At 34.2% G+C, this 27967-nt stretch overlaps 1 protein-coding gene across 2 annotated transcripts in view; it reads right to left on the bottom strand.

Annotated features, from left to right (window-relative positions):
• The window catches only part of DNAH12 (dynein axonemal heavy chain 12), a 151287-nt gene that overhangs the window by 61718 nt on the left and 61602 nt on the right, over positions 1-27967 (bottom strand). For both annotated transcript variants that reach the window (XM_032458203.1, XM_032458204.1), the window contains 14 exons: positions 25347-25499; positions 24853-25092; positions 24241-24486; positions 23814-23933; positions 21681-21790; positions 19048-19231; positions 18760-18900; positions 15227-15310; positions 14488-14676; positions 9721-9840; positions 7298-7486; positions 5519-5670; positions 1743-1881; positions 618-784 (listed from right to left, as the gene is read on the bottom strand). In XM_032458203.1, coding sequence (XP_032314094.1) covers positions 618-784; positions 1743-1881; positions 5519-5670; positions 7298-7486; positions 9721-9840; positions 14488-14676; positions 15227-15310; positions 18760-18900; positions 19048-19231; positions 21681-21790; positions 23814-23933; positions 24241-24486; positions 24853-25092; positions 25347-25499 — 2234 coding nt within the window. The remainder of the gene's footprint in view (positions 1-617; positions 785-1742; positions 1882-5518; positions 5671-7297; positions 7487-9720; positions 9841-14487; positions 14677-15226; positions 15311-18759; positions 18901-19047; positions 19232-21680; positions 21791-23813; positions 23934-24240; positions 24487-24852; positions 25093-25346; positions 25500-27967) is intronic.

The following is a 27967-nucleotide window of genomic DNA, read 5'->3' as shown; positions in this document are numbered from 1 at the left end:
GGGGGAGGGGTGGGAGAAAACTACCCAGTTCTTAGTCTAACTGTGCCATAGAAAGTATGAAAATATGACCTAGTTGCTGTTGAAACCAAGTCATCTCAAAGATTTGATAGTCCCAAACAGTCAAAGATAATATAGAGAATTTAAAATGGTAGAAATATAGGGTGTTAGTTACGGTTACTTAGGGCAGAGACCACCCACAAATTCTCAATGCTGGGTGGATGGTAAAAGATGTAATTTGTAGATTATTTTTAACAATTGAAAGTAGTAGTTAAAAGGGAAGAAAATTAATACATTATTAAATATTTCCAATACTGAATTATTCATCCATAGTATAAAAAGGTATAGAAAAGTCTTTCAAAGTTTTCTGTATAAGAAAAGGTCAGAAATCATTTTCTTCCATAAAAAATTTGGAAAATATACATTATTCTTTTTTGTGGGGGAGGTAATTAGGTTTATTTATTTTAACAGAGGTACTGGGGATTGAGCACGTGCTCTACCACTGAGCTATACCCTCCCCCCACAAAAATGTATTATTTTGATGTGAGAAACTAAAGTAGAAAAAATAGAACAAAAAATAACTTTAGTATGGCTACTTAAGACTTCAATTAAATAGTTACCAATTTCCACAGTCAAAAAATTGTCGTAATAATTCAATAGGAGGTTGAGCTCCATATTTCTCCAATGCAGGCATATTCATGTCATCTATAAAAATTACACACTTCTTTCCCATAGGTGGTCCAAAAACTCCTTTGCGCCTTTTGTCCAGTCTAGCCATAATAATGTTCTAAAATGTAAAGAAGAAAGAGTAGTATATTAGAAGTCTGAACACCAGAAAAAAAAGAAACTTAACAATCTAATTATGTAAGGAAAAAACATCAAGCAATACTATGTGCTTGTGTTAATTTATATTTATTCATTTTTAGGATTATATCAAACTTCCTATTCAACATCATTCAAAGAGCATTTATTGAAATCCTTCTATTTGCTCAGAATTGTTACATACACACCTATTTATATTTTTATTTTGTACACACATGCATGCACAAAATATTTTCCTTATTCTACATACAACATATCTATTAACTTTAACTTACTCAATATCTAAAAGCACTAATCTAAATTTGTAGTATTTTGAAATTAGGGGATACCACAGGCTTAAAACAACAGAAATGAATAGGTCAGGAGAAAATGAACAGACAAAAACTCAGGAATGGATGATAAAAATCTGATTAGAAAAGGTCTCATGCAGTATTTTCATATTGGCACCTTTGAAGGTAAAGGGTGGGATGCACAGCTACATGGTTCCTGTCACAGAAAATTATACAATATATAGTCTGTGGTTTGAAAGATCTTTCACTGACAGAACTTTAGTAAGCAGCAAATATCCCTAAGGATCATCTAGGAGAGTCTTGAAAGAACAAGTAAAGGTTCTCGCTCTCTCTCCCCCTCCCTCCCTTCTCTTATATTTCTCCAGTTAAGAAATCATTTGTTGTTTCTTGGGCTTAAAAAAAGGTGACAAAGCTCAATAATTCAGTGTTAATGCAAAAATCTTCTCTTGAACTTTTGTCCCTAAAACCTGATTTTTAAAACTTACTTGTAATGCCAAAAATAAAAGTTTTGAAGTTTATTTAAATTCATTGAAGATTTACACAGCTGCTCATTTAAAATACATTTTTAAACACTAAACAAACAAGGCAAAAACATTAATAACTATAGACCCACGTTTCTGGCTTTAAACTAACCTGAACCTGGTTGGCACTGGTCCGTGCAGAGAAATTAACATAAAAAGGAAAGTACAGGTCCTTTTCCAAGTGATTCATCAGCTTATCCTTCACATACACTGATTTTCCTGTACCAGTTGGACCCACAAAAAGTAGTGGCCTTTATGAAAACAGTGAACATATCATTCAAAAGGAGAAAAAGTCAGAATACATTTCAGCTAGAGGAGTCTGGAGTTAGTTAAATAAACATAAATAATACTCAACTTATCTTCATTCAAAAACTCACATTTTAAGTAATTTCATCAGACTGGTAAAAGTAAAAATTGGCACACATTTTTGCTTACTGTTACTGAGACTTAAATAGTAGCAAACTAGTATTTGAACCATGTGTAACACTGCTATATGCAAAAACACTCAAAACAAGCAGTAACATCCTTAACTTTTCAGGAAAAAAAAAGCCAAAGTTTGTCTCCCCAGAAAAGTGATGTATTTGAACTTTTTAGTTAAGAGGTACAGGCAAGGGGGTGCTGTATGGAATGTCTATTAGGATGGTGACAATAAGAGAGGTTGAAGTGTTTCACAGTTACCTCAATAGCATAAAGTTTTTGTGAGAAACTAAATGACAATGAATTCTCAAGGTAATGGTTATGTATAACACTTAATAGCATTTTTCAGTCAAGTCAGTATTACTAACAGAAAATATCTGTCTAAAATGCAGACTCTGAGGAGTTCTCCTCAGGCAGGGTTTCTCATTCTTGAGTAATCTGAATTGACTTTAAAGGGAAAAAAATCCTAAGATTTTACGTTTACAGAACAATGGGGAATCCCAGTTTGAGAAATACTGAATTCAAAATTAAATACTGTCACTTGGAGTGATAACTTGTCACCGCACAATACATAAAAACAAACACAAAGGCTGGCACTAAAAACTGAGCATCAGTGTTCAAGTATAAGGGGTCATCTATATGACTCAAATTATTATAATATTTTTTTAATTATCATTAAAGTATAAACATAAAATTACAGTTCATTTAGAACTACAGTGATACCTGAGAATTCATCTGTGTTTCCCAGTCTGAGTACCACTTACCTTATAAAAACTTTATTAAAATAATTTTAATAAAGGGGGCGGGTATAGCTCAGTGGTAGAGCACCAGCTTAGCATGCACAAAGTCCTGGGTTCAACCCTCATTAAAAAAAATAATAATAATAACATAAAATAATAAATAAACCTGATTATCTCCCCCTTCCCAGTTTAACAGATAAAAGCATGTTCTTAGTTTGGGGTCCATGGACAAACTAAAGAAATTCTTGGACAGTTTTCAGAGAGTCTATGAACTTGGATGACATAAAAATTGTATCTTTACTTTCACTACTCTTAACTAAAATGGAGCAATTTATAATAGTACTTGTGTGTTTGTCATCAATAGGATACACAGATACTACATTATATATTACAATTGTTAGAGATATCTCAAAAATATCACTTATGCCCATTATTTCTTCAAAATTATGATAATCATCAGACTCACTGCTAGATCTTATTATTATGATATGGAACCATAAAAGACCCAGAACTGCCAAAGCAATCTTGAGGAAAAAGAACAAAGCTGGAGGTATTACCCTCCCAGACTTCAGACAGTACTACAAAGCTACAGTACAGTGAACAAAACAGCTGGTATTGGCACAACAACAGACATATGGATCAATGGAATAGAATAAAGAGCCCAGAAATAAACCCACACACCTACGGTCAATTAATCTTTGACAAAGGAGGCAAGAATATATAATGGAGAAAAGGCAGTCTCCTCAGCAAGTGGTCCTGGGAAAGCCGAACAGCTACATGTAAATCAATGAAGTTAGAACACAACCTCACACCATACACAAAAATAAACTCAAAATGGCTTAAACTTCAATATAAGACATGATAGCATAAAACTAGAAGAGAATATAGGCAAAACATTCTCTGACATAAATCTTAGCAATGTTTTCTTAGGTGAGTCTCGCAAGGCAATAAAAATAAAAGCAAAAATAAACAAATGGTACTTAATCAAACTTAAGCTTTTGTACAGCAAAAGAAACCATAAACAAATTGAAAAGACAACCTATGGAATGGGAGAAAATATTTGTAAACAATGGGACTGACAAGGACTTAATTTCCAAAATACATAGACAGCTCATATGACTCAACAAGAAAACAAACAACCCAATCCAAAAATGAGCAGAAGACCTAACTAGATATTTCTCCAAAGACACATAGATGGTCAACAGGCACATGAAAAGATTCTCACCATCGCTAATTATCAGAGAAATGCCATTCAAAACTACAATGAGGTAGCACTTCACACCTGTCAGAATGACCATCTTTAAAATGTCCACACAATGGAGTATTATTCAGCCATTTAAAAGAATGAATTAATGCCATTTGCAGCAACATGGATGAACCTAGAGATTATTACACTAAGTGAAGTAAGCCAGAAAAAGAAAGACAAACACCACATGATAACACTTAAATGTGGAATCTAAAATATGATACAAGTGAACTCATTTACAAAACAGAAATAGACTCACAGACATAGAAAACAAACTTATGGTTGCTAAAGGGGAAACACAAGGGGAGGGAGAAATTAGGAGTTTGGGATTAGCAGATACAAACTACTATATATAAAGTAGATAAACAACAAGGACCTATTGTACAGAACAGGGAACTATATTCAATATCCTTTAATAAACCATAATGGAAAAGAATATAGATACGTATAACTGAATCACTTTGCTATACACCAGAAACTAACACAACATTGTAAATCAACTATACTTCAATTTTGAAAAAAAAAAGGAAGTACATGTATTACTACTACAGCTCAAACCTGTTCAATATTTTAATGAATATATTTTAATATGTGGTTTCCTTTATAATCTTATGTTTATATTTGTTCATTTAAAAGCATTATTCCAACAAGTGGTTCATGGAACAAAAGAATTCCCATACTAGGAGTCCCTCAGAATTGACAAGTGCCTTCTTTGCCTAAGAAAGTTTTCAATGTCAGCCTCTAAATGTAAAAATGCAACTATGGGTACAATATTGGGATAAAATAATGGTCCCTCATAACCTATTTTTCATTTTTTAAAAAGTTAAACAAGATAGAATTGTCACAAAATTCACTCAGAAACAGGTTCTTCATCAAAACCAAACCAACCATGACATTCATGCACATTATGTAAGCCTGTGTAGTTTAAATAGTATTAATGATAAATTATGCCTAGTGTTATAAAAGAAAAATAACTATAAAAGTTGTTAAGAAAGTTGGTATGGATACGCCTATGGTACATGCTAGGTTTTCATCTTTTTTGATGTGCTCTTCTGATTTAAGTCTGAGTCTTTCATGTTCTTCTTAAATTATGAAGAACCGACATAGGACATATTTGAAAAATGCTAAATATAATGGGAGAATGTAGATCATGGTTAGTCTGATCCCTAAGGGGTACAGTGAACCTTTGAATAGAATGCATACCTCTTTAACAGTAACACGGCAACTGACTTTTAGTTCGCTGTTACAAATAAAGGAAATAAAAGATGGCTTATGAGGAAACAAAGTATGACGGCAAAGGCTTTGGAGTGGCCCACAGGAAAACTGGATTCCAGGTTTTCCACTATTAACAGATGTCACTGTGGAAATATCAATTAATCCCTCAAGGTCTGAAAATGGATGATCTCAAAGTTTACTTCAAAAGTTCTATGATCCTATTAGAATGGCACTAAATTTAAAATGCATGTTCATAACAGAGTTTCTTACTTTCCGTAGGTAATACTCAAATCCATTAAAAACGTGTATCTAATTGTGTCCATTGTAGGGACTATGATATCTTGAATCTTGACACGTTTATCTCCTAAATTAGTACTTCTAATTAATTCATTCCAGTGGACCCAGTGACCTCGATTTTTCAACTACAAGAGAACATAAATTTTAGAATATTATAACCATGTGCTTGCTATCTAAAAGGCTCTTTTAGCAGTTATCATATTTGCTTATATAAACTTTATACTCTTTTCTCCCTTTTTATTGTATAATATTAGATTCATCTAAAATAATGTATATAACATATTTAAGTCATGAAGCAGATTCATAAACATCCATGAATCCACTACCCAGTTTAAGAAACACACATTTTTCTTTAACTTTTAACAATAACCTGAAGAATTTAATGCAATTTAGTTATCACAAATCCAACATATATCAAATTTCAGATATTTTTGCTTTTGTCTTCTTAACACTCTCATCTCTCCAAAATGCCTTCAAGATGTCCTTGCATATATATGAAGAATTTATTTGAGAGCCACTCTGATGTAACTCAAGTTACAATTGCCTGGACTTTGGCTTCATGTTTTCACATTTTAATTAATCTAACTAGAAACAAAATATCAAACTTATTATATTTGTTTCTCTAAAATTATTCCTTTTGGCATTTTGATCCAGGCTGATATTCAGCCAGGATGATACTAAAATGGCTGAACTGACTGTTACAGTTACTGAAATTCTTCTGAACCAGTGGTTAATAGCTGCTATCCTGACATCCTGTAAGCCTCCCTAATCCACCCTCCCCACACACAAGTATCTTCTTCTCCCTTTGTCCTGCACTTCCCTGGAGATCCTAAAGACTCACCATCAAGCAGCAAAATAGTTAACACCTGGCAAAGTAGGCGGTCTCTTGGATCCTGCTCCAGTGCTATGGCTGTCATCTAAGAATCTTTAAATATTTTCTAGCAAATTGTATATATACATGGTTTGTGTCTAGATGATTGTAATTTTGCAAGTTTGGGTCAATGTTTCTTTAGTAATTCTTAGTCTTAATTTTTTAGGTTTTAACTTTTATTTTTATCAAAGTTATATATACACATATTTTAGAGTCAAAAGTTTTACAAGGTTAAGGAAAAGAGCAGTTTTCCATTCTCATTTTCTCTTCTCCAACAGCAACTACCTTTACCTCTTTAAGCTGGATATTTTTGTATTTAACTCCAATTCTTAAAAAATATGCTTGTGTTATCACCTATTCCCACTGTGACTAACGGGGACGAAACTCCTTCTGGGCATATTCTTAAAACTCCGCACTACCATAGTTTTACGGGAAGACTTCTTCATTGGCAATCAGGAGAGCTAGGTTCAAGTCCTAGCTCTTGATACCTTCCTAGGTTTTTTTTTTTTTAACCTATAGACCTTGAGATTTAAAAATTGTAAAATCGTAATTAAGGGTCTATCCAGATCTTATGGTTCTATGAAGTAAAAATCGCATAAAGCAAATGATTATGCAAATACTTGCTGTTTAAAAGAATCTTTTTGCGAATTCCTTTTTAAATTGGAGAAAACAGATCTAATTTAAATCTGAAATGATAAAACATGCTTAAAGCAAGATTATCTATTTATTACTGTCCACAAGTTATAGGAAGAGAAACTAGTGAGAAGGAACTAAAACGCTAACCACTGGAGTAAAAATAACTCTAGAATGAGAACCCAGTATTGCCTGCTGATCCCAGACTGTGTTTTATGCTTATCAATAACAAGCATTTTATACTATACCTCATACATGTAGTCATAGACCAGGCCTTTTTCATCAAAATGGCATTCCCATTTACCCACAGAGTCAGGCAGTGGGTTGTTTCCATCTTTTCCCTGTATGACTAATCGTATGTACATGTCAAAAACAATGCGACCATCTGTATCACAACTTCCTCCAATGGACCAAATCAAAGAAAATATAAAGCAAGCCTGTTGGTTAAAAAAAAAAAAAAGTTTAGGTGGAGAGGGTACAGCTCAGTGGTAAAGTGTGTGCTTAGCATGCATGAGTTCCCAGTTTCAATCCAGAGTAGCTCCATTAAAAAAAACAAAAACAAAACCACAACTAAATAAATAAATAAACGTATTTACCACCCCCCCCCAAAAAAAAGGAAAAAGTTTAAAGTATTCATTTAGGAGAAAATTTAGTATATTAGATTAACTAAAATTTAATATATTAAGCCCTGGTTAACCTACTTGGGAAAGGTCATGTATATAAATAGAGTAGAATGGACCGGGGGGAGGGTATAGTGCATGCTTAGAAACACCAGGTCCTGGGTTCAATCCCCAATACCTCCTCTAAAAATAAATAAATAAACCTAATTACCTCCCACTGCCAAAAAAAAAAAAAAAAAAGAAAAAAGAAAAAACTAGAATGGACCACATCCAAACCATATAAAGAGTCATTTCTCTGGCATTATCTATCTAAATTTAAAATACTCATGCCAAATGACCTAGGAATTTCCCTTTTAGGAGTTTATCCACAAATGTATTACCATCGGTTAAAATGATACAGGTACAAGAATATTTACTGAAGCACCGTTTGTGGCAGCAAAATATCAGAATAAACCCAAATGTTCTTTAGTTGGGGTCAGTTTCATTGGAATATGCTACATACACTGGAATACATGTAGCTGTTAAAAAAGAAGGTAACTGGATAAACACTGATATAAAAAGATGTCCAAAATATATTGCGAGAAAAGGTGCAAATCAGTATGTATCGTATACTAACATGTATTAAAAATGTATACATATGAAAGAGAATATGCATCAAATATCTCTACCAGGCTACTAAAGGCATTTGTAACAGTGGTTGCCTTGAGGGTGCCTGGGGGACTAGTAGAGATAGAAAACTTACTTTTGTCTTGAATTTTGCTCTAGATACATGCCTTATCTGGTTAGGAAAATCAAATATACTTTAAGAGAAAATTTTCAAAGAGTTATCAATCTACATTGGTCTCTAAAAGTGATTCTGAACAATTTAAAAGTTGGAAGGAGTTTAAGTTTACAAACAGAATGAAAATCTTCAGGAAATATGTAACATGAAGGTTATATAGGTGAATTATTCCTAGGATACTTCTATTTTATAAAAGGTAACACTGATAGGTATGGAAGAATATTAAAAACCAGTTCTGTAAAAGGTAGTTCCAAACTTAGAGGAAAAAAGGAATATGAATTAATTATACTTCAAGCACGTCCAATTTCTCCTTAAGTGGAGAGAAATAAAGGCTAAAAGGGAGAAGGAAAGGAAGAGGTTATGATTAGCAGGGGATCCTGGAATGTGAGTGTCTGAGGTAGATTTTCTATGGCAACAAGATGAAGGGAAAACAATAGGAGGGAACTGCTATCACCACAGGGTAGAAGAGAAGATAGCCTGAGTAGAGGAGACTGATCAAGGCATTTGGGAATAATGTGGTGGATAGGAAAGTAGCATAATAGGCCAGGGAAGAGAACAAAACACCTCTTTCCTTTGGCTCCCCTAGAGCCTTGCTCTCTGGCCTTCTGACCTCTAGACGTTAGCTAACCTGGACCACTGACTCCTCCCTACCTGTATCCTCTGTGGATTCTGACTACAATGCTACACCCAGTTGGTCGAATGCCTGCTCCTAGTCTTTTGTAGGCAGCCTTTTTTTTTTTTTTTTTTTTTGGACATTAAACATCAGAAATGTATTCTTTCACAGTTCTAGAGGACAAAAGGCCAAAATCAAGGTGTTTCAGGGGCATGCTGTCTCTGAAAGCTCTAGGGGAGATTCCTTCCTTTCCTCTTTCAGCTTCTGGTAGCTCCAGGCATTCCTTGGCTTATGGCTGGATAACTACAGTCTCCATGTAGGCAATTTATTGCAGCCTACACTCTGGCTTAACATTTAGACAAAAATCAATTCACCTAAAGGCTACATTGATTTAATATTAAGTCACCTACTTATTTATCAAAGTATGATCTGTAATGAATAACAGGGTATTTAGATTCATTCCGACATGTTTTACTTTCTCTAAATCATTTTTTAAATCAGAATACCAGGTCAGGGCAACTTTAATGTCTTCAAGTATTGTTTTGGTGCTCACCAAAAAGAGCTTGGGATCTTGTAATGTCTTTCTCAATGCAAGTATCAGTTGCCAGAGGCATGTTTTATTCTATAATTAAAAATCACATTAAGTATAAAACCAACCATAATCCAAACACGAATGTGCTTGCTGGTAGGATCATTTTCTACCACGTTACAGAGTAGTGCTTCAAAGAGGCGTGTGAGAGATACAACCACATTGCTATCGCTTGTAGGAATCAGTTCCTGCAAAGTGAAAAGAATAAGGTACTTTATTTTCATCTTATTTGGATCATAAAAGAAACTAAATATTTCATTTAAAAATAAAAAAACCTCATATTTATAAAGTCTTAACAGAATTTTAACTTAAAGAATTCAAATTGTAAGCACAATACCAATCTTTGAAATATTTTAGTCTAGCATATTATATTACACAATTGTGCAAAACATATTCTTATTCCAAATTCTGTGAGAAATGAAAACTAGTTGTGTTCTAGAGACAGCAGAAATGAAGTTTTTAACAGCCATCTATTCATTTATTTATTCAACAAACATTTATGAAAAACATCATATAACTACATGCCAAGCTGGATATGAAAATAATACAGATGATCTCTGAAAAGAAGCGGCATTGAAATTAAATAGACCAAAATCATATAGTATAATAATGACATGACAGAGGAAGTGCCAGGGTGATGGAAGGCTACCAGAATACTCAGGATAAACAATTAGCCCAGATACCAGGGAGGAAGATAACAGAGAAATGGGAGAGGAATAATTCAGGAAGGTTTCCCAGATGAAAAAATAGCTGAGCTGAATTTGGAAGGAAAATATGAGTTATCCAGGTGCAGAAGGGAAAGATGTTCAAGGCAGGGGAAACCACCTATACACAGACATGGAGATGAGGGTAGACACACTGTGTTAAAGGGGTTCTGCAGGATGTGAAAATAGGGTGTGAGAGAGCAATGGCAAGAAATAAAGCTTGACAAGGAGACAGGGGTCAGATCCTGAAAGGCTTTATAGACTGTATTAAGGATCTCGTGCTAAGAGGAGGAGGGTGCCAATGGAGGGTTTTAAGTAGGGGAGTAAATGGAATGAATTTGTGCTTTGGAATACTCATTCTGGTAGCAGGGTGTAGACTGGACCAGAGTAGCTCTACTGTATTGATTCAGCTAGGAAATGAAAAAGGTCAGAACTGTGGCTACAACAGGAAGAAGGGGGTGGTCAAAGGAATTGCCATGGAGAGGAGAGGACAGATATAAAAGTTAGCAATGAAGGAAAGTCAATAGATGTTGGGAATTAATTATGAAAAGAAAATCTAAAGCTCATTATCAGAAAGATAAAGTCAATTTTGTATTATTTACAACATACAGTATTATAGTTTTAAAATTTACAAAACTGAAAAATGATTATCTGTATATTTTCACTATGAGACATTGTACAGAATCTTCATAAAGTGATTTTTTTTCTTTTATGCAGGAGATTTTCCTACCTCCAAAATAGTATTTTAGGATGAAAATCTACTGAATACCCTTTTCCCTTCTCTATATCAATATATTTATTTATATGTAAGTAACTAATATATGTATGAGTGTGTGTATACGGTGGTCCCCAAAAAGATATGCCCATGTCTTAATTCCAGAAAGCCATGAAGGTGCTCTTATTTGGAAAAAGGGTCTTTGAAGATTTAATTAAGTTAAAGATCTAAAGATGAGGATATCATTCTGGATTATGTGGTGGGCCCTAAATTCAAAGTCATAAATCCTTATAAAAGGCACACAGTGGAGAGACACACAAAGTACAAGGGCCATGTGAACACGAATGAAGAGACTAGAGTTATGCAGCCACAAGTCAAGGAAAGCCTGCAGCCAAAAGAAGCTGGAAGAGGTAAGGAAAGATTCTGCCTTAGAGCTTCTTCCAGAGGAAGCACAGTACTGTCAAAATCTTGATTTCAGACTTCTAGCCCCAGAACTGTGAGACAGAATAAATTTCTGTTGCTTTAAGTCACCACGTTTGTGGTAATTTGTTATGATAGCCCTAAGAAACTAAAACAATATGTAAAACTTTCTCATAAAATACTATATGCATGCATATATGAGTTTTTAAAGGTACATATTTAAAATACTTTTGACATATGGGAAATAATTGGGATTTTCAAAGCTTTAGTCACCATAGTTTTATCCAAAGAGTATAGCTGGAATAAATTTTACCTCTGGCTTATTCAGATATAACTTGAGCAATATAAAACCAAAGATGGATATTATTATAACAGTGCTGGGTAAACCACTTCTAATTCAACTATAAAAGTTAAAGAACAAAAGTATTAAAAACAACTATAAAATTATATTAGTGGATACATATTATAAATAAATGTTAATTATGACATCAATAGCATAAAATGTGGGGGGGAGGAGAGATAAAAGTGAAGAGTTCTCATATGCAAATAAAGTTAAATTATTGTCAGCTTAAAATAGCCTGTTTTAAGATATTACATGCAAGTCTCTTGGTAATCACAAACTAAATACTTATAGAAGTTACACAAAAGAAAAAGAGAAAGGAATCAAAACCTATCAGTACAAAAGAACAACAAAACACAAAAGAAGATAGCAAGAGAAAAAAGAGGGACAAAAGAATTACAAAATAAACACAAAATAGTTTTAAAAATAGCAATAGTAAATCCTTTCCTATAAATAAATACTTTAAATTTAAATGGGTTAAACTCCTCAATAAAAAGATACAGAGTGGAGGAATAGATTTAAAAAAAAAGATCTAACTGTACCCTATCTATAAGAAACTCACTTTATATTCAAGGACACATTTGGCTGAATGTTAAGGGATGGAAAAAGATATCCTACACAAATTGTAAGCAAAGGAAAGCAGGAATGGCTACACTTAAAGTAGACTAAGTCAAAAACTGTCTCAGAGACAAAGACGGTCATTACATAATGATAAAAATGGTCAGTTGAATAGGAAAATACAACAGTTATAAATACATATACACCCAACATCAGAGTACCTAACTATATAAAACAAATAAATATTGACTGATATGAAAGGAGAAATTGACAGCAATACAATACTAGTAGGAGTCTTCAATACTCCAATATCAGTAAAGGACAGGATATCCTGACAGAAAATCAGTAAACAAACAGTGAACTTGAACAACACCATAGACCAAATATACACATATAGAACTCTTCACCCAACAGCAGAATGTTCATTCTTCTCCAGTGCACAAGGAACATTCTTCAGGATAGATCACATGTTAGATCATAAAACAAGTCTTAACATGTTTAATAACACTGAAATTATATCAAGTATCTTTTCCAAACAAAATGGATTGAAACTAGAAACCAAAAATAGCAAGAACATGGGAAAATTAACAAATACATGGAAACTAAATGAAATACTCTTGGACAATCACTAGGTCAAAGAGGAAATCAAAAATATCTTGAGATAAATGAAAATGGAAACAAAGCATACCAACACTTATGAGATACATCAACAGCAGTACTAAGAGGGCAGTTTATAGCAATGAACATTTTCATTGAAAAAGAAAAAAAGATCTCAAATAAACAACCTGATTTTACAACTCAAAGAACTAGAAAATAAGAGAAAACTAAATCCACATTTGGCAGAAGGAAGGGAATAACAGAGACTAGAGCAGAAATAGAGTATAGAAAACCAATAGGAAAAAAGTCAACAAAACTAAGAGTTGGTTTTTTGAAACAATAAACAAAATCAACAAAACTTTAGCTAGACTAACCAAGAAAAAAAGAGAGAAGACTCAAATAAAATCAGAAATGAAAAAGGAGACATTACAATGGATACCTCAGAAATAAGAAATAATAAGGAATTATTATGAAAAATTATATGCAAACAAATTGGATAACCTAGAATAAATGGATAAATTCCTAGAAACATACAACCTACCACAACTGAATCAATAAGAAATAGAAAGCCCAACAGACCAATAACAAAGAAGGAGATCGAAGTGGTCATCAAATACTTCCCAATAAAGAAATGCTCAGCACCAGATGACTGCACAGCCGAATTCTACCAAGCATTCAAAGAATACAAATCCTTCTCAAACTCTTCAAAAAAAAAAAAAAACCAGAAGTAGAAGGAATACTTCTAAACTCATTTTCTGAAGCCAGCATTACCCTAATAAAACTAAATCTAAAAGTTGAATACATAGAAAGAAGCAGGAAGCGAGGTGGGAGAAATAGGGAGATACTTAGCAAAGAGTACAAACTTACAGGTATATAAGATAAATAAGACTAGAGATCTAATGCACAGTATGATGATTATAGTTAATTATCTCGATACAATACTGTATCAGTACTGGAAATCTGCTGAGAGTAGACTTCAGGTACTCTCACCACACACACATACACACACACACATAGATAGCAGCTGTTTGAAGAGATATGTTAATTAGCTTGACTGTGGTAATTATTTCACTACATATATGTATATCAAATCACCATGTTGTACACTTTAAGTATATATAATTTTTATTTTAAAAGTTTAAAAAATTAAACAGAGGGATAAATTCATGTGCATGCATACACACACATATACATCTGAGTATGGGTATAACTAGATGAATCTAAATAAGATCAGTAGGTATTATCAATGTCAATTGTTGTGATATTATTGCAACAAAATGTTGCAAAATGTTACCATGGGGGGAAATTAGGTGGCATGTACATGGTATCTCTCTGTATTATTTCTTACAACTGCATAGGAATCATGGATTGTCACAATAAATATTTCAATACATGTCTAAGGGGAAACTGATTTTATTTATCCTACCATTCTGACTTTAGACTTAGTCACATTGAATGGGAAGTCAAGAAACTTGAGTGGGTAAGAGAATTATAGTGTTACCTTGCATTTTTTCTTACGAAGATTTAATGTGGGCTGTATTAACCAGTCAAAAAGTCCCCTCAGAAGAGCTTGATGTTCTGGTTCTTGTAGAGGTCCTTTCAGTGAATTCAACCATGAAGACACAAGCGGTTTCCATCCCAACTGTGAGGGCTCCAAATAAATCATGCCACAGCGGCTGACAGTGGCAGGCTAGAGAAAAAAGACAAGTTTTCCTTCTCCAACCTAGCAGTTATTAACTACTTCCCTGCGTGACTTACAGGGTCCTTCATGATCTGGCTTTTGTCTTCCTCTATAGCCTCGTATACACTAGACAAAACTATTTGCAGTTACAGTTCCCTGGAAATGTCATGGCTCCAAGTCTTTACAAGTCATCTTGGCATATTTGGAATGCCCAGCCTCAACCAATCTCCCTGGAAAAGTCTTACCCATCAAAATCAGATCAAAAAACATTTTTCAGTGTTCTCCTCTACAGTTCCCCTTTTGGGCATTCACTCCCTCCATATTCTTAGAGCACTTACATGTAGCCCTATATTGGGATATATATATATATACATATATATATATTTATTAGCATACTTCTCATCCTCTCTAAATGAGCACACACTGTATCTTATTCATCTTTGTATACTGTGCCTAACTCACTTTCTGATACATAATAAAAAAATACTTATTGACTAAGTGAACAAATGAATAAATGAGCAAACAAACAAATTACTGTTAGATTAAATCATGGACTTACTGAGGCCTGGGAAAGGTCCATTGCTTCAAAGATGAGGCTCATTTGAGGGGACATTTGAATGATTTCTCCACTCATAAGGCAAAGCTAAAGGCAATTTTTTTTCAAATGTTAATTTTTTTAATCTCAAACTTCTCAAATAAAAATTTATTCTATTTATTTGTTAAAATATCTCCTGTGATATAATGGAGTAAGTATTAGAAGGAAAGCCAGAACATCTTAATTGTAGGTCCTGCTCTGTCAATTACTTAATAGGTAAGCAAATACATAATACCTCTGAGTCTCAGTCTCTTCATCTATAAAAAGGGATCATTTTTCTCTCACAGAATTAGGGAAGAGGGGAACTACATGACATTAAAAAAGACCCATAAAATCCTAAACAAATGTCAGTTTTTGTTATTAATAAAATTACATAAAATATTCCTGATTTTATAAAGTTGTCATAAAACATTTTTATTAACAAAAAAGAGAAAAAGAAAAGATAGAGAATAATATGAACACTCACATATCCAAATCCTAGATTTACCCAATGTTAACATTTTGCCATATTTGCTTTGTCTCTTTTTTAAAGTATTTTAAAGAGCATTACTGATATCATGGCATTTCACAACCAAATATGTCAATATTCATCTCTAAAAACAAGGACTTTTTTATATAACCATAGTAACATTATCACATCTAACAAAGTTACCAATAATTCCTTAACGTCATCTGATACTTCAGCCAATACCCAAATGTTCTCAGTTGTACCAGAAGTGTCTTTTCAACTGACTTATTCAAACCAAAATTCAATCAAGGATCATGCATTGTGTTTGCTATGTTCCCTTGGTCTGTTTTAATCTAAAACATTCCTCTTTAATAAAATATGTAAAAAGCTGAATTTATCAACTGCATCCTTTCTGCCTAATTCCTATCTTGTCCATTATTGTTAAAGCCTTTCTATCTTCTCAGTCTCCTTGGCTTCCACCTTTGGAATTATCATTAAGTTTTAATAACGTTGTCAGTAACTATAAATTGTTGATATTCCAAATTAATTACATTATTAAGTCTTTTAAATTCTTTCTCTCTATTTTTCAGTGTTTACTCTCTAATTCTACAATCATTACTCTATTCCCAGATTTGCCCCTATCTAGTTAGTCAACAATGCAGCATTTAACATTTCTGGATCTGTTTCTTATTTGTAAAATGAATGCATGCCTAGTGCTGGACTGTCCCCTATGATGGCTAGTAATCATATGTGGCTATTTCTTTTAATTTTAATTAGTTAAAATTAAATAAAATTTAAAATTCAGTTCTTCTATTGTACTTAGCCGCATTTCAAATGCTCAATAGCCACATGTGATTAGTAGCTACTTTATTGGACAGTGTGGATATTTCTGTCATTGCAGAAAGTTGTATTGCACAGGGCTTGTCCAGAATACTTTTAACTTTCTACCAGATTATTTCAGCAAATATTCTCCTGTTTGCTACAAATTTGGGGAGGTGGAGTCAACATTTTCCTCATTCCCTTATGCTATTTCCCAACCACTTCTACTCCACCCTCCAGTACAACACTTGATCCTTTGACAATCCTTGCTTGGCTAAATAAAGCCTTTGGTGGTTGGCTCAATCTCTTTCTCTCTACTATAACTCTGTCCTGATCCAGTCAGTGTTCATGAAGGGAAACATCTCAACACAGCAGCCCCCCAGTACCCAACTACCTTGTCTTCATGTATCTTTCCCCTACTACTCCATTCCAGTCATCCACTTTATATACCCAGAACCTTCTCTCCTGGAACACCACGCAATTCTGAAATAATAATTTCAAGCATTCCAGTCTCTGCTCATCACCTCCTATCCATCCCAGCTGTCTCACTCATTGACTCCTACTACATTTGCTCTTCATTTTCACAGGGATTATCATATCTCTGTTGTTTTCACTTCCTTCATTAGGTAGCTTCTATTCTATGGTCTAGCACTTCTATCATTCTCATGCCAGTATCTTTAAAGTCTTTCTCTATTTTCAGTCTAGCAACATTATCTACACCCACATCCAAAGTGCTTAGACTGGTATAGAAAATCTCACAAAAGGCAGACCTTGGCATCTACAATTAATAAATAATTCATGGTCTTCAACTCCATCATGTTCTCTATAACAAACACTCAGATGTGCTTCTATGTTTTCCTAGTCAGCTCTCTTTCTCATTTTCCATAATGGCTAATTTAAATCTTCCCCTTTCTACTCTAGTGTACAAAGAACCAGGGCCTACCACTTCACAAAGAAAGAATAAATCATTGAAAGGATTTGCCTTTAAATTTCCACTGTCGAATCCATACATTCACCTTTCCTGCCTCCGTCTCATCCAATATGAGACTATTCTTTCACCTGACTCTGAATCCTTAGACTTGACTCTACTGATTAACATTCTCTTTTCTGAATCATCACTACTTCTTGTCTGCTTACTTCTGCCTCTTAGCTCAATCAATATGATTGAATGAATGAAAAGAAGGATATGAAAAAAATGACCAACCACCTATGATTAAGTACTGGAGTATATGTTTGCATATTAACATTAAAAACATTAAATTTGTTTGCTTATTTAGTAGTTATTTCATATAAGTATAAAAATAAATTGTGATATATTAACATAGTGGAATACTAGTACAGACATAAAAGAATACATACATATATAAAATGGAACTCTAATATAAATATCACAGATTACTATATCAACCCAAAGTAGGAAAACACAAAAGAGTATGATTCCATTTACACGAAGTTCAAGAATTGGCAAAACTAGTTTATCACAATAGAAGTCAGAACAATGATTGCCCCTGGGGAGGTTGTACTGATTGCAATGGGACAGGAGTGAACCCTGTAGAGTGCAAGAAATTTTATGCAGTTTTATCTAGGAGATGGTTATGTGAGTGTACAGATACGTTAAAAAAAATCAGAATCTAAACTTAACATTAGTGCACATTTTATACTTTACATATGTAATCTCTCAATTAAAATAAACACTATAAGAGTTCCATTTTGTCATTCTTTTGTATATCTCATAGTTTCTAAGGTAATGTAACACATATAAGCACAGAAGCAGTTGACCTTTTCAAAAAAGAATGAGGGCTTTTAATTTTCTCATAAAATATTAGTTTAAAGTTCTATAAGAAACCTTAAGACTAGAGTCACTTAACAACTTATTATCACCCATTATATTACTATGCCTTCCTACTAAAGCAGTTTTAATATATTCATATTCTATGAAAAAAAAATGAAGCAAAGAACTTACCACAGCACAGTTTTCATTGAAAAGGTAATCTATAAACTTAGTCAACTTGCTGCATCCTTCATCTTAGATATATAGTATGAAATGATTAGCTGTTGAACACATAATGTTGCTTAAGCATGTCTACATCTGCTTTGCTTTACCTTTTTTTAATTGTGATTAAAAAAAACCCCATATATTTACCATATTAACCATTTTAACTTTACAGTTCAGTAGTGTTAAGTATATTCATATCATGCATCTGTTTTGCTTTTAATCATGATGATTTACCTTTTTATTATCATCCAGTACTGTGTTCATGCTCTCTATCCACAAAGTGTCAATGGGACCATCAAATACAACCCATTTCCGATCAGGTGTTTCTGATAAAGCAAATTCTCTGAAAGTGTTAGCCACAATACCATCAGTCCACTGAGGAGGAAAAAAGAGAGTTGGAAAGCTTCCTTTATAAAACTATAAAGTACATTTTGTATTATAAAATAATACAAAAACATTTCAAATTTCTTGGCTTAATGTACACTGTCAGCAAGAGTTGAGAATGTTTATACTGCAGTTTACCTCATGAGACACTGGGTCAAACTGTCCAAAAAGTTGGCCCATAGTAATGGATTTGGGGTTTACAGTCCTATAAACAACCTTTTCTTCCTCTCCGTAGCCACGTTCATTCATAAGAGTTAGAGTATCAGCCAGCATATGCAGAACTTTTGTTTTAGCAGCAAAAGGCTCTCCTACTAACATAAAACTATTAAGGAAAAGAAGTAATTACACAATAAGGTTCTAAAAGAATAATGGTTAATTAAATTATTTGCCTATATATTGGTATATAACATTTTACCCTATGATCATTACTACACATAATCTTTAAATTATATGAGTTTTTCTAAAACATAAGGGAAATAATTTAACGTCTTAACTGATTGATCTCTAAATCAAATTCTCAACATTAATACCATTCTCTACAAAAGAGTATAATAAAAAAATCTCCAATGAAAATGGAAATAATTGTGCACTCTTAAAATTTTTTAAATGACTTGGGTCTCCAAAGGAGAGAAGTAGAAAGGATCCCCTTTTCCTCAAGTTTTCACTTGCTATAGAAGTTATTAGTGCTCTTTGCAAATACTTCTGAATCTCCCCTCTCCTGGTACATGGCAATATTCCTTACCCTCTTGTGGGAATTCTAGGTGACTAAGGAATAGTATGTGTAAATGATGGGTGTTACTTCCTACTAGAGGTGAGATAATTGCCAGTGAGGGAAATTACAGACCTCTCTCTTTCCCCTCTAGCACAACTGTGACCCATAATGTTGAGAAGCTGGTGCTCCAACAGCCTGGGACCTGAGTAGCTATGATGAGCAGAACCTCCTTGTTAAACTATAGTGGAAACAGTATGAATGAGAAATACACTCTTCTTTTTAAGTCACTAAGATTTGGGTGCTGATTGTTTCTACAGAATAACCTAGCCCATCCTTACTGGCTGAAATTGGTACCTAGAAGTGGGGGAAGGTATTCTTGCCATAATACAAAAGACTAAAATAACTGGCACTGGCTTACAGGCTAGGTTGTGGGTGGCAAATTAACTGTTATCGGAGACTGAAAGATTGGCAATTAATGTTATGTAACAATGAAACATTTGGTAAATTTATCACTTGAGATAACCTGGAAGATAGATAATATACCTAACAGAACTGCAGTTTTAGGGGGAAATGATAGTAAACAGAGTATTATTAGTAAATATTGGCAGCTTATGGCTGTATTTAACAAGGAACTACAAAAGAAATGAGTCCAGGAAAATATGGTCAGTTTGCAAGCAGGAATGAGTCAAGGGAGTCTAGAATTCATAGACTTGAGGGACTGAATGAGACAATTTATTCTCATCTGCAATTAATAAAAGATAAATTGACAAAACTTTTGAACAACAAAGATCAACTCAGTCTAGCATCAAGGATCAAACCAAGGGTAGGGTCATTGTATAACTTTATTAAAACCTATGAAAGATTAATATGGTTCCCAGTAATCATTTCAGGATGACAAAGTAATTCAGGGAAAATAGAGTAAAAGTGTGGCCCTCTCACCTAAGCCCGATAGGTTCAAGGATACTACAAGAAAGTTTAGAAAGGCTTGAAAATGTACATAATACAAAGGGTTTTTAAAAAACTTCTGCCTTCAAAAAAATCATGACCTTTGAGACCTCAACTTTCTATAGGCAGTAAGCAGGAAGAAAATATTTCTCAGTTCCCAAAAATATTTTCTCCTTTGTCCAGGTCACATGTGGTCAGGGAAGAAAATGGAGATGGAAAAACATCTCAGAAGGTTGAACCAAAGTCCACAGAGGATAAGTTACTGGAAAGCCTCTCAGGGAGCAAAATTAAGCAGAAGTAGATCCAGGATTTATGGGGATTTAAGTTTATACAATTGGTTGGGGGAGGCTCTCTAAGGGAAAAATATACATATATATGTAATTATGAATATAAAATATCTAGTCATTTTAACAACACCTTATATAATAGATTATGTATAAAATGATTATGACTCCCTGAAGGGGCCTCTACAAATAACAGGTTCTAAAGTTTAAACTCCAATAATTTCACAGTCAATCTCTCCCTGGAACTGGGACCCCACATGCCCAGCTGAGTATCAGAACTGCTACCAGCAAGTTTGGCTTTGTCTCCTATTCTTCGGTTTCTGAATGGGAGTGTTTGTTCTGGTAAACCCACTATTGTAACACTGGATGTGTGCAGGGCAGATAACTTGTCTTTTGCAATTTTTAGGTCTCCGGATCAAGTGGAACAACTCCTAAATCTGATACACCAACTATCATGCATCTCCTAGAGATCCTGAACTTTGAGTCTGGTTCATTGATTGACTGGAACTTTTAGGTTGTTTCCCTAAGAAAGAAAAAGCATATTTTATGTGCATGAAGTAGAGCAAATAACATATTTGATGATCAAATGGGCAAACTGTGGCGGTCACTAGTGCTTTATCACTGAATGAGCACTCCTTACCAATCCTTTTTGGACATACAGCATGGGAGAGAAACAAATCTTTGTTTTTAAGCCAGTGGGATGGAGATTGGGGGTATGCTAGCCTACCTATGACACAAAGTTTGCTGAGTCTTGGTTCACAAATTTTAGTTGTTTTAATAATCTAACTTAAAAATAACATGTAACTATGGTAGACTGTCTATAATCTTACCCATGTCTAACAATCATCATTTCATATGTCTGGATCATCTTTTCAAGAAAAAACTTGACAGGCTGAAGATTGTGTACTCTGCAGGCTTCATGAGCACATTCCAAAAATTCCTAAAATCAAAGAAAAATGGAATGCATTTCTATAAAATGCTATTATAAATCATGTCATATATGTCTTACAAATGTAGACTTTTCATTTAGAAATAAGAAAGTTGTATCTTCTTATATTTATAAATTATTTAAAACTTAATTTTTTTAATTAAAAGGGGGAACAAATAGAATTAAAATACTTAAAAATATTAGTATTCCATATTGTAAGTTATGAATGATCATGGCACCATAGCATTAGGTGTATGCTAGATGCAAACACGCCTCTTAATAGTATTTTCTAGAATTTCACTTTTGGTTAGAATACAAAAAGACAAGTCAAACAACCTTCCACACTGTAGTAAATAGAAATAAACAGAGAGTCTATAAAAATAAAAATTTTAAAGATACAGGAGTGCTCTGGGTACAAATCAGTCTAAAGAAAATAAATTTCAGAAAAGGATGAGCCTTTCCTAGGTGAACACAGGTCAACAGCTAATTTTGCCTTTGGGAGCAAGCACAGACGCAGTTGGACACTGGGTTGGGCCTGCTATAGGCACAGGGACTTTGCTGAAGTAAGGAGAAACCAACAGATATTTTAATGGACATTTGGGCTTGTGTGACAGATTTGAATCTGAAGGAGCCTCAGATGCAAAGATGGTTTTCCACTACCCATGTTTTGGCTGAGTGTGAAGTAACACGAGATATCCAGGGCTTAGCTGGAAAGGCACACAGAGAGAGATTTTCTTAGTCTTAGGATGCTTATATGCCAAAATGTTGTTAGAGGAGGGACCGTATTATACAGTAGGACAATTCTCACTCTAAAGACATTTGAAACCAGAGGCAAACTAAAGCTCAATAATTCTGCAACAAAAACTCTGGGTCAGGTCAACTCCTGATTGAACTGATCAGCTGCTCAATCTAACTATTTAACAAAGGAAAAACATGGTCTTTCTGCAGGAAAATAATACCAGTTCAGCCTCTACAATTATTTCCTACACAATTTTTTTAACACAAATAGATGATGATCAGTAGGAAAAAAAAAAGTAAATAAAACAAACTCACAGGTGAGCCAAATGTCATAATTGGCAGAGAAGAACACTAAAATAAGCTTTGTAAATGTGTATGACAAGAAAATACATAGTATGACAAAAAACAGATGAAAAGATGAAGAATTTAAGCGAAGAAATGGAGTCTTTAAACAAAACCAAAAAAATTAAATTTGTGAAATTAAGAACTCATTGGCTAGGCTTATTAGCAGACTGGACAAAGCCAAGGAAAGGATTATTAATCTTAAAGACACGTCAATAAAAGTGTTCAAACTAAAGCACAGATTAAAAAAAAAAAAACCCAGCATAGGAGACATGTGAGACAGTATAAAATGGTCTAACATAACAAGTAATTGGAGTCCCAGAAAAACTGGAGACAGAAAACAGGGTAGAAAAAATATTTTAAAAGATTATTACTGAGAATAGTTTAGCTTCAGCCATACATCATCTATCTCATTAAATTGAGACTGTTTTTTGTAATTAAGTTTAAGATTTATTTGATTTTACATTATATAACATCTCTAAGAGGTAGGCACTTTTCTTATGTGTATACATATGTAGCTCTCGTTATAAAGTCTATATAATTTAAATGAAATTGGAAATGCACGTGGTTTGTTTCCTTCATAAAAAAAGGCAGCACATTACTTAAATGTGAGAACCAAATACTTAGATTAGCTATAGGATGTTCTGCCACTTAAGTTTATCATCTTTTCTATCTGCTAAAGTATATAATATAGTATATAGTAGTAAACATTATAAATCACAAGATAGGAAATAAAATACTTACTCTCTTACAATGAACATTATCTTTGAATCTTGTTAACCCAGGTATCATATAACATAAGGCACTAAAATTTATTCTTCCTCATTAATTAAAGTGGCCAAAATAGGGGTTTATCCTCCAAACAAACTAAAACACTCATTTAATAAAACTCTGAAAACTATTGTCACCAGATGAATTTATTTGCAGATCAAGTCATTCTCACAGATTTACTTACATGATAGTCAGCTTCAGGAAGTTTAACACCGGGAAATAAGTCACTAGTTATTCCATTAAATAAGGGTATATCATGTGATAAAAACTTTGGTTCATTTACATCTTTAATTGATCGAAGAAGCTAAAACCATCCAAAAAGTGCAATGTAAGTTAATTGCCAGTGTTTGCCTGTCCCCCGCAACCCCACAAAAAGTCAAAGTTTCTTTTATGCTGCTCCATGAAATCCCCATAGTAAAAAGCCAATGTTACACTTATCAAACCAAAAGGCCTTTGGATTCACATAAAGTACAATGAAAAACAGAATGCCAAAACTATCAACCCCATGTAAAAGGCTCAATGCAACAACTCTCTTTATAGTTCATGATCAACCTTGCTGAAAAAATTATCTTTCTACTGAAACTTTCACTATGTATACACTGAATACTTACAAGTATATCTTCATCTTCATTTGGAAATTTTAGTTTGAGATTTCCAGCAGCCACTAAAACTGCTTTTACTGCTCGCATCCCATAGTCATAATGAAATTGCGATGAGAGCTGCTCTGAGCAGAGCCTGTAGGTCATTACTATCTTCACAGACAGAGGTTCTGCATTCAAAAATCCATAGGAATAGAGGGAGATTTCTGCTATGAGGGCATAATTTGGAACCATCATAGCCACTGTTCTAAAAAGAACCTGAAGTATATAATAAATGAAATATATTATTTACATAAAGAAAACCATTTTTAAAGCTAAGCATAAGCACCCAAAGATGATGTGCTGACATTTAAGTTTATTCCTCCAAAGCAGCACCTTTTCATTAACTCTAATTTTTTCAGCAGCACTTCAACAGTTTTATGTATTCCAATATTTTTTAGATTAAAAAAAATTGAAAAGTTTTTCTAAACTTTATTCAGATAAAAAGTTTTTAGAGGCTTACCTTACAGCAAATGGGAAAAGGTAAAAGGGAGATTACAGATACATGGTGAGAAAATTATACCATTTTGAGTAGATTATGCTGTTACTTTTGATTACCAAATTTACACTCTTAAAAAATATTACCTTAAGATTATCTGGCAATTCAGAACGTCCTGCGTAGCCAGGATTCATAGTAATAGCTACAAAACAGTTTGGATTGAGCTTAAGTTCTGTCCCTTCAAAAATAAACACTTCCAGCTTCTGTTGAATGGCTCTCTGAATGCAAAGAATCTGTTGAGCTACCACTGACAGCACTTCCAGCTCAATTCGATTAAATTCATCAAAGCAAGCCCAAGCACCAGAAGAAGCCAATCCTTTAAAAAACTAAGGACAAGAAAAAAGATGATTTTTCTTAGGAAAGGGCATCACTTGTTAAAATAGATATTTAGCCTTTTAAGTCAAAATTGAAAGTTAAGCTTAATAAAATCCCTAAGGATAAAAACAGTGTCTCTATCCCTAAAAACAAAAGGTTCAACTAATGCTTGAACCATATTCAAACAGTTTTTTAAACATTAGTTTGCTTCAGTTTACCCAGTTAGACCTAGCTATAAATTTTAACATTTAACGTGTAACTTTACCTTTCCCATTGCTAGATAATCTAGTCCATCTGAACAGTTGAATACCACACACTGTACAGCAAGAGCTTTAGCCAAGTCCTTAGTGGTTTCAGTTTTTCCTGTGCCTGCTGGCCCTTCTGGAGCACCTCCAAGGTTTAAATAGAAGGCACCTACCTGAAAAGAAAAATAAATGTGAAAAGAAATCCATGCTTAACTGAAAATAAACAAAAACCCTATAATAGGACAATTGCTTATAAATGGATTTAGTCGTATTTGTAGCTTCAGTGAGGCAGTAATACAATTACATTATTTAGTTAATTTTTAGAACACAATCTTTTAGCTGCACAAAGAAAAAGCAGTTTAAAAGATCTAAAAAAGTGAAAATGTATCCAAATCTCCTTTTCTTCTAACACTTCATACGTATCCCATTTGCCTATAAAAACAAAGAGAATCTAGTCTTGAGGTGTTAATAGTTGGTCAGAAAGGTTTAATTAGAAGTGGTTACAAAAATGGTTGCAGAGAACAATAATGGCAATCTCAATGGCTAGCCGCAAAGAGAATGAACACCTTAAAGTGAATGCAATAAACAGGGACCCATCAGTTGGAAGATAAACAAATAACCCATTATGTAATTTTGTCTATGATTCCCCCTGGCTATTGCATTCCACTCTTGGTTTTGGTCTTCATTTCCTCCATCCCCATAGCACTGTGCTGTATTTCTCTTACCAGTAGTGTTACTTTCTATCTTGTGAAAACTAGGGTAATTATCAGCTAGCCATTGATAAATGGTGAACTGTGACCTGTCTTCACTGGTCAGGCTCATTTTCACTGTTTTTATAAAAGCTTGCATGGCCCTCCAAGCGTCCCGCAGTCTGGGCACTGGGATGTGTGCCCAAGTTGCTTTTTAGGAATTTGGAGTCAGGTGTGTCAAATCAAGCTTGAATTGATTAAGACTGGTTAAGACCACCAACCCTCCATCTGGGCAAGTGTCCATTCGGTGACATTTTGATGTCAGAGGCCAAAAACTCCACCCTCAGAGCATGCTAACTCGACCATTTCCTGAGCATCTGTCCCATGAAGAAACCTGTGGAGTTGCGTATGCACAGAGGAATGATTGCCTCACAGTTTTCTTGTCTCCCATTACCTTTCCCCAGGCTCCCCACACCTTAGCTTTATCCTATAAAATTCCTGAGCCCTTCGCCTGCAGGGAGGCAGATTTAAGACCTGTGTTCCTGTCTCCTTGCTTGACTGCTTTGTGAATAAACCCTTTCTCTGCTTCAAACCTCAGCATCTGGGGGTGGGGAGGTTGTGGGAGAGATGGAGCCAGAGTGTAGCTGAAGTGGCAGAGCGCATATACTTAGCATACATGAGGTCCTGGGTTCAATCCCCAGGAACCTCCACTGAAGAAAATAAACAAATAAATAAACCTAATTACCTCCCCTCACAAAAAAAAAAAAAAGAAAAAACACACACACAAAAACCTAGAGCAAACCTCAGCATTTCAGCGTTTGGCTTGCTGCAAGTTGGGCAAGTGAACCTGGTTTGGTAACACTTATAACACAATTAATTACATACATTTTTTTCCCTCTCAATTAGTCCTTAAGCTTCTTAAAAGTAACATTAGCAATAGCTGAATTCTTTCTAGGTCCCCACAATGACTAGAACAACAGCTGGAAATTTTTAGAAGCATGCAAATTACGTCAACTTTTTCGAACTATGAAGTCTGTTTCATGAAAACCACTATGACAGTTTGTGAAACTTAACTCCTTTTAGATAAAACAGTGTTGAAGGACCAAGACTGTACATACGGGGAGACAGGGCGCATATGGGAACGCTGTTGATTCTGCTTAATTTTGCTGTGATCCTAGAACTGCTCTTAAAAAAAGTATTTTTTAAAATAATAATAAATAGACCTATAAAAATCTTAAATATTTTCTCATTTACTAAAATAAAACAATAGAGAATTCATTAAATAAAGGCAATATCGATAATATTTTACCTGTTTTAAATTTACAGTAAATGTTATACTATTAATGTCTATTAACTTGATTGCTGGAAATCTCTCCCCTTTATAGTTTTTACAACTTTGATTTTACAACTCAAAAGTTGTTAGCTTCCACCTTACAAATATTCACAGCTTCTGATTTCACTGAGGTCTGAGACATTTACTCAAGAAATATTGAGGGAGTAACTATGTACTTGTTCATCACTAGAGCAGAGAACAAGACAGACATGGCCTGGCCCTCATGAGGCTTCCTGAGGAGAGAATTTGGTGAAAGATTTTATCAGAGATGCATTGGCACCTTACAAGAATCCTTTATTGGTCATTGCATCTATACCTCCCTTATTCACAAACAACCCCCGGCCCGCCTCAGCCCCAGGAGTGAACCAAAGCCAATGACAATCAAGAGACAGAAAAGCTGGACCCCTTTGCCTTAAAATGGGGTACCTCTATTACGCCATTCTTGCTCCAAAGCTCCCCATGAGATCAGGCTAAGGCCATGCATCTGCTGAAACCACATCTTTGCTTACTTTTACTTCTGTTTTCCTCACTTCCTTAAATAGGTTTTCACTGAGGGCATTCCCTTGAAAATCATTGTCCTAATAATCCCATCTCATCTCTCCTTCCAGAGAACTCAGCC

This window comes from Camelus ferus, chromosome 17 (genome assembly GCF_009834535.1).
Source record: "Camelus ferus isolate YT-003-E chromosome 17, BCGSAC_Cfer_1.0, whole genome shotgun sequence".
NCBI classification, from domain to species: Eukaryota; Metazoa; Chordata; class Mammalia; order Artiodactyla; family Camelidae; genus Camelus; species Camelus ferus.
This window is presented reverse-complemented; position numbering and strand designations above follow the sequence as displayed.